Below are 7,879 nucleotides of genomic sequence, written 5' to 3'. Positions count from 1 at the left end.
AGCAGGTCTCAGACTGGAACAAAGACAAAGCAAGAGCCACATGGTCTGTGCGGGTGACAGCCAAACCCACTGGCTCCCAAAATGGGCAAGGTGCCGCCCACGGCCCAGCAGGAAAAGCCCCTGGCACAACCCGGGCTCGGGTTTTCTGGCACAGCCACTTGCTCCTTCCCAAGGAGCCCCACAGCCTGCTGGGCAGCGCTCCTCTGGCAGAGCTGGATCTGCTCCGGTGCTGAGAGACCGCAGCCTTGGCAGCGCCGGAGCAGAGCGTGCCCTGCGCTCCAGGAAACCGCAAGAGCAGAGAGGATTAAGGTTTGATGTCTCTGAAATCCACAAGAGCTCGGTTGGCCTCGGAGTCAGGGCTCCGGAACACAAGGCAGCTGCTCCAGCCCATGAGTTGTCCTCAGCCTGCGGAAGAGATCCTCGCCTCCTGCTCAGCATCTGACATGGGTTGGGGAGGAGCCGTGGCGGCAGCCTGGCAGAGCCGGTGTGGGGCAGCAGGCAGAGCAGTGCCCGCACCGCTTGCCTTGCCCCGTGCCATGTTCAGCGGCACTAGGTGGCATCAGCACCTCACGCTTTGGGCTCCGCCAGCAGCACCAGCTCCTGCCAGCCCAGCCCCGGGAACCTGGAACTTAGCAGGAACAGGGGCGAGGAGTGCAGGGAGGATTCACCTCGTCGCTACTGGAGCGGCTCCAGAGAAAGGCAACAAAGCTGGGGAAGGATCTGGAGAGCAGGGCCGGGGAGGAGCAGCTGAGGGAGCTGACGGCATTCAGCCTGGAGGAAGCTGAGCCCTTCTCTCCTGCAGGGAAGGAAGCTTGCAGGTGTGTGTGTCTGTGTCTGTAAATCACAGAACAAGCCTTATCTGAGAAGCATCTCTCGATGGTTCCTAGGAAATCTCAAGGTTTGCCTGATGGCATTGGGCTGCTGAGAGCCCCATGATGCAGCCCAGGGTGGATGGCCCAGGCTGGCAACTGAGGAGCAAAACTGTCTCCAGGGCACAGGCCCATCCCTGGCAGATCTGCTGGAGGTGGGCTTTTGGTTGGTAGTTTTTTCTTAGCTCATTCATTTTGCAACTCCAAGTGTTGTTTATTCCCAGACACCAACTTGGTGTTTTCTCCGTGGAGAAGCAGCACTGGGCACTGCAGGCACAGCAGACACAAAAGGAACAGAGTTATTCCTGCAACATTTAGTCAGCATTTTAACAGAAACAGTTAATTGTTCAACGCTCTGACACACAGCTGGGGGGTGGCTTCTCTGTACTTGTCACTGCTTAGCTCTTAGATAGGAACCACGGAAATAGAGATCAGGGGGTGAAAAATAAATCAAGAAGGAGGTGAAAAATAATCAATCAAGGGGAAGGAGTTTTACTTTCCCCCCTTCCTTTTAAAACAATAACCACAGCACATCTGATCCTCTCAAGCTGTGAACTCTGCAGACTGCTGCTGCTCTGGAACCTGAGAGATGCAGAGCACAAGGTGGGAGCAGCAAGAGAAGAGGCTTCACAGAACATCCCTGTGCTGGAGGGCTGCAGTTTGAGCCAAGCAGGGCACTTGTTTTTGGCTGTGTTTATCACACCAGCACCCAGAAGCCCCAACCACAAACCACTGCTTGGACACTTCACCAATAAAATTGTTGCCAAAGCCATTCCTTCACTTCCTTTTCCAATACCATTCTGTCTGTCCAGTGGGGCCTGGCTGAAGTTCTCCACCAGCAGCTTTCATGGGACTGGGTTTTGGGAGAACCATTTGGAAGCTTTGCTGGGAGATTGCATCAGCCAAAGAGCTTTGGCACCGAGTCCAGCTCTGATCTCTCAGGTGCTGAGCTCAAGAGGTACTGGTGACACGGTGACTTAAGAGGGGCTGGGACTCAGCTAAGTGACCCAACCTCCACTGGAGGCTCCTCCTTAGCTGCCAGAACCATCTTGGACTTTTGGGATGGAGAAAAGGGAACGCGTTAGTCCTAGCAGCAGAACTCATCCACTGCCAGAAAGGTCCTTTCCTACAGACTGCAGCTCTGTAAGCAAAGAAATAAGAAGTCAGCAGAAGGTAAAGGTAACTTTATTATACAACATTTAGAAAGTAATTTCTCTCCCATCCCTGCAGCTTGCATTGTGCTGCAGGAAGTTTGCTGACACTGCACCAGCAATTGAGGACAAGCAAATTCACCTGGAAAAGAAATGCACATTACTGACAGCAGGGCTGGTAGCTTCAGAACTGCTTCTGCAGAGCCAGGCTCTTCAGAAGGCAGCTGCATGGCTGGCTTCACTCTGGCGCCGCTCTGGGGCGGCAAGCGGCACAGAGGGGCTGCACACATCATCCACCTACAGAATCCAAGCAGAGCTAACACAGAGCCAAGCAAAGGGCATAAGAAGGCCAAATTCAACGAAGTTCATACAAATACCAAACTAATCTTGAATTTCCTGTGCTTCTGAAGGAACTCTTTCTTGACTCCATTTCACAGCTCCTCTCCCGGCCCATGGGCACAGGAAGCTCTGAGGGGCATGGGCTGCTCGGGGAAGGGCTCCTGTGAGTCTCCCTGTGGGGGCAGCTTCCCGCGAGGACCAGAGGGGGTTTCTGCAGTTCCTTGCTTACTCCAGGCTCTGAACCACTCTCCCACAGATGACAGCAGCACCCAGCACAGCCTCGAGAGGCTTTTTATAGCACAAAGTATTTGACTTTCTGACTTGTAGAACAAGGCTCCAGTCTTGGTAACAGCATCACTGCCTGCAGCAAAGGGCCCCAGGAAGCTCAGGGTCTGTCTCACAGTGACATTAGGAGGGAACTTGATGGCCTCACTCCCTCTTAGAGCAGAAGCTCCAGACACCCAGTGCAGCACTTGTCCTGCCCCTGTCTTTTCCCACCTGCCCTTGTCACTGGGTCAGGACACAAGCAGTGACCTGGAGTTTCCCAAAATGACCCCAAGGCTCTGCACTGAAGTGTCCTGCTGCTGCAGTGCAGACTTGGGAGGAGATAGATCACTGCCCATAAACTAAGAGTAGCCTCTAGCAACCTAAGAGCACCTCTCCCACACCAACATACCCACTACAGCTGCTCTGGAACAGGCTGGAGTCTGCCCTGCTGGCCTGTGTTGTGAGCAGAAAGCTCTCTGCCCATGAAGAACAGGATCCACCCATGGGCCCTGGCTGCCCTCCTCCAGCCCTTCCACCCCTGCCTTCCTCAGCAGCAGCTGCCACATCCTCACCCCGACAGGGATTTTGCTGGAGCAACCAGAAGCAGCTCTCCTGAGTAGGGCCAAGTGCCTGCTGGCACAGGACACCTTGCAGGGCAGGAGTCCTTCAGCACAGAGGTTTCACCCAGCACATCCAATCTCAACTTGCTGGCATCTCTGAGCAGGTATCAGTGAGATCCAGGCGTGTGGAACGTGGGTATCCCCGGGACAAGGAGCTGCTGACAGCAGAGCCCCAAGTGTCAGCAGCAGGTTGAGTGTGGAGGCCTTCCAGAAGTGAGAGCTGGGCTTTGGGGCTGATCTTCCTTTCTTCTTCCTGACTCTCCAGCTGAGTGTAACCTTCAGCAGTGGCAGGTGCTGGTGTTTAGTTTTGAAAGGGGGATAAGGGAAATCCTCACCATGGACCCACACTGCCCTTCCTCAGCCTTGGCACAGCCTCAGAAGGATGACTGCAATCCTCTTCCAGCTCAGGGTTGGGTATAAACAGCTGCGTTGTGTGGTGCAGAGTGAGGATGATGATGAGCTGAGTGGCCTGCCCGATCCCAGTGCTGAGCACTGCCTCTCTTGCTCAGTGGCCCGAGTGCTGTACGCTGGGGGTGCTCAGAGGGCCAACCAATATCAGCTGAAGCCAGACCCAATACAAGGTCCCAATGTTTGCCTGCATCAAAGACCTGCCAGTCCCACTGCTGTGATGGCTGCAGTTCAAATGCTCTCAAAGAAAGATGTGCTGTGATGGCACAATGCCAAGTCCTCTCCCCCACTCCCTCAAATCAATGGTCCCCAGTATTGGAATCAGCTGATATTGGTTTTCCCTGATCCACAGCAGGTCCAGACCAGAGCACTGCAACAGGCTGAGGGGTGGGCAGTAATGAAACAGTAAAGAAACACTGAGGTAGACTGCACCAGAACAGGACAAACACAACCCCACCACGTCCACATGCCAAGGTGTTACAGATACAAACTGACAAGTTCTGTGTTTATGAGAACAAAATTATTGGCTGGTTTGTTTTTTTCTTTTTACAGTGTTTTATATATTAAAATAAATAAAAAACTTCTAATAAGAAAAGCTTCTCTTCCTTAGAAAAGTGTCAGAGTCCTGCCCTCCCTCCTGCAGTGCAGCAGGGCTGCCGAGCAGCGCTTGGCGAAGCAGGAGAAATGTAAACGAGGCCTTTGCACCCCAGCTCCTTCCCATCAGCCATCTCATGGGAGCAACCTGCTCCCTCCACCTGTCCCAGCCGACTGCAGTCGAGCAGGGCCTGGTGGGCACAGGGCCTGGTGGGCACAGGGCCTGGCAGCTCACGGTGGGCACAGGGCCTGGTGTGTCCCCCGGTGTGGCTCCAGTGTGGCTGAGCCAAGAGGGCTCGGAGCGGAGCCTCCCTGCAGACAGACCCCAGCCCTTTCCCTGTGGCTACAGGGAGAGTGCAGCAGCACCACCCAGGCTGCAATCAGCAGCCACCCACCAGCTGGGCAGCCCTGCTGGCACCCAGTTGGGAAAGCCTCGTTTTCTCCTGGCAGACAGCAAAAACTGGGCCTTGGGCTTCTCCAGGAGGAGAAGTGAAGCACTGAACACCCTTGGTGTACCAAGGGCCTGCAGCATGGATCATCTCCATTCCTTGCTTCAGTGCATCCCCCTGCCAGCACCTCCTGAGCAGATTTCCTCTGCCAGCTGAGGCCCAGCAGCTCCAGCAGAGTCCAGCAGATGTCCCGAGGAGCAGAGAGCAGCAGGGGGGGACACGTTGCAGGCCTGCAGGCAGCAGCAGCAGACATGCAGCTGACCACAGCACATTCAGCTTCTGTGGTGTCTGCGGAGCCTGGGCCTTGTGTCCCCCTGCTGGAAAGTGGCTTTTGTGTCTCCTTCAGTTCCAGTCCTTGCTGGTCCTCTCTCACTGGCTGCTTCACTGGCAGGGAGGGCACAGAGGGAGGGACACTGGGGGCAAAGGAGAAGCAGGAGCAGGGACCAGGATGTTCTGGTGTCCCTCAGCCCCCAACAACCAAGTCAAGTCCCAACTACTTATCTCAGGGCTTCGACTGGAGCCAGCTGACTGCTGTGTAAACCACCAAACTGCATGACAGAGCCTTGCCAAGTGTAAACTTCACACCTGCTTCAGAGCTCTTGAAGGAGCACCAGCTAAACTCCATCCATTCTGAAATCTTTGGACCACTTTAAGACCAAACAGCTCCTGAGATTCTCCCCCCCGAATGGATCATCAAGAGTCAGTAACTTGTACCAAGGTAAAACTTCAGCTAACACTTCAGAATGTGGAACAACAAACAATATCTACCCAGTGCTGCCAGGACAGAGGGCTGCCTGTCTCAGCTCAGGGGACTCCTGCTTGGTTTGGTCTTGAAAGCACCCACGACTCTCAGCTCCCTGCTCCTTCGGCCCCCAGCACATTCTCCTCATTTCTTAATGAGAGAAAACCTGCTCCCAAGAGTCCTTGGTATGCAAATACCCTGCCCAGGATTCAGTCCCTCTGGGGAAATGGAGAAAAGAAGCTGAGTACACATTTCTGAGAAGAGGAAAGCTTCTGTGAGAACATAGAAACCTCTGGACAGAGGTGGGGTGCCCAGGGTGCTTCACAGCCCCCACCCGCTGCACCCCAGGCTCCCACCCCTTGAGAAGCAGGAGAGCAGCAGCTGTTGGTCAGTCTGAGGGCCTGATGCATCCAACTGCTGTGCTGAACACTGCAGCTGTAGTGAAGAGTGCCTGAAACTGCCTCAGAATTCCACCTGAACGCTCCTGTCCCTCAGGGGGTCTGCTCCAGCCGCAGCTCAGGCAGTAGCACAGCTGACTGCTGGCTCCTCCTCCGCCCCAGCGCTCCTCGCTTCCTGTTTTGAAGCTTGGTTACAGGCAGGCAGCAGCCATGGAAATCTCTTCCACTGACATTCACAGATAAGTCCACTGACGAGCAGTCAGCTTGGCAAAAACAACAAAGATTCATCACCAGATGATCAAAACTGCAGAGTCTGTAGATGTGTCTCACACTGTGGCAGCAAGAACAGGAGTCCTGAGATCTGTGGAGGGGAAGGATGCAGACACCACCCTGGGGCCCCACAGGAAGTGTTAGGAAGGACTGGACCTGGGCATGGAGAGGATCCGCCCGTTCTTCTTGCCACCGTTCATGTGAGTGTAGGGGATGTGCTCCTCATAGTTCCCCTTGAGGGCCATGGAAGGGCCATTGTCCCTCCCCGGGGCTTTGTCCCTCTGTGAGTATGAGGAGGGGTCGAGGGGAATGCTCTCCATGTTCTCAAAGTCCATCTCATACTCCTCTGTTTCCAGAGGTTTGTTCTCCTCGCTGTAGAAGAAGGAGACCTCGTGGAAGCTGGGGTGCAGGTCCTCCTTCAGCATCTCGATGATCTCGATGAAGGTGGGACGCATCTTGGGGTTGTACTGCCAGCACATCTGCATCAGGCTGTGCCTGCATCAGGACACCAGGGTCAGGGCACCAGGGGCAGGGCACCAGGGGCAGGGCGCCAGGGGCAGGGCGCCAGGGGCAGGGCAGGGACAGCTCTGTGTGGGCAGGGCTCCGACAGACCCCTGACCCCACTGCCCCCGACACCCCAACCCAGCTCTTTGTTCTCTTTCCAGTCTCCCTGTTTGCCTCTGGATCCTGACTCTCCTTTTTCTCTATTTCTGTCTGGATCCCAAATTCCTCCAATTCCTTCAATTGTTCTTAACTCAGCTTCCGGAGGAAGTGAGGCCACAGGCCACACGTCCTGGGCGTGCACAGCACTGCCAGCTCCCTGCTCCCAGTTCCCAGCTCCCAGTTCCCAGCTCCCAGTTCCCAGCTCCCAGCTCCCTGCTCCTTCATTCATTCAGTTTTAGTTTTATCTCAGTCTGGAAGACAAAGAAGCTCCCAAAACTTCAAGGAAAAGAGGACAGAGGTTCTGTAAACATCCCACCCAAAAGCCAGGCTGCAGCAGAGGTCATTGTGCTATCAGGCACCAGGGAGAGAGCTCTCCCCACTCCAAAGAGTGGAGCTGCAGCTGCCAGGGGAGGCAGTGGTGCAGGGTTTGTGCAGAGAGACGCTCACAAAACCTTCATTTATGGACTCTGGAAGTGCTGCTTGGGCCACACGAAGGCTGAGGTAAGAGGTTACCAGCTTCCCCCTCACCACTGTGGCTGCTTTGGCAGTGGCTCCTCACACCCTCCTGTCAACAGGTCCTAGCTCAGGTTAATCACTTAGCAACAGGAGGGTTCTAATTACTCTGTGGGGAGCAGCTCAGGGAGCACTGGGAGTGCAGTGGGAAGGCTGCAGTAACCTCCAGACAGAAGCCATCAGGAGTGGCCACAGAGAACAATGGCACAGGAGACCTGGCTGCAGCCCAAGACCTCTGCCAGGTGCCTCTCCCTGTCCTTGCACAGTGCTCTCTTTGCTCCCTAACCTTGCCTTGTCCTTTAAGTAGGGCAATGAGTTTGCAACAGAAATTAAAAGGCCTTGGACATGATAAGCAGCTCCTGGCTCAGCAGAGCATCCTCTAGCTTCTCCCTCTCATCAGCCACAACCTAGATCTCTGGAGATCACTTGCTGTCTTTCTCCAGCCTCTATGCAGCACAGAGAGATGACTTGCAGCCAACCTCAGCAGACCTGGGGTGAACAACCTGCTCTCCAGTCATGTGGACATAGATGGTGGCCAGGCTTTGCCACATGAAATACCCCAAGTGCCACCCACTGGCCTGGAGTGGAGGAATAAC

General features: G+C 55.0%; 1 protein-coding gene across 1 annotated transcript in view; it reads right to left on the bottom strand.

The window, feature by feature from the left end:
* Nucleotides 1-2,032: 2,032 nt before the first annotated feature.
* Nucleotides 2,033-7,879, bottom strand: part of INSR (insulin receptor) — a 46,110-nt gene continuing 40,263 nt past the window's right edge. Inside the window, exon 21 of the mRNA XM_068164802.1 lies at nucleotides 2,033-6,602. Coding sequence (XP_068020903.1) covers nucleotides 6,248-6,602 — 355 coding nt within the window. The 3' untranslated portion in view covers nucleotides 2,033-6,247. The remainder of the gene's footprint in view (nucleotides 6,603-7,879) is intronic.

Source organism: Melanerpes formicivorus, unplaced genomic scaffold (assembly GCF_026170545.1).
Source record: "Melanerpes formicivorus ecotype bairdi unplaced genomic scaffold, bMelFor1.0.p_v2 SCAF_83, whole genome shotgun sequence".
Classification (NCBI taxonomy): Eukaryota; Metazoa; Chordata; class Aves; order Piciformes; family Picidae; genus Melanerpes; species Melanerpes formicivorus.
Note: the sequence above shows the minus strand (reverse complement) of the source record. Positions and strands in the feature narration are given on the sequence as shown.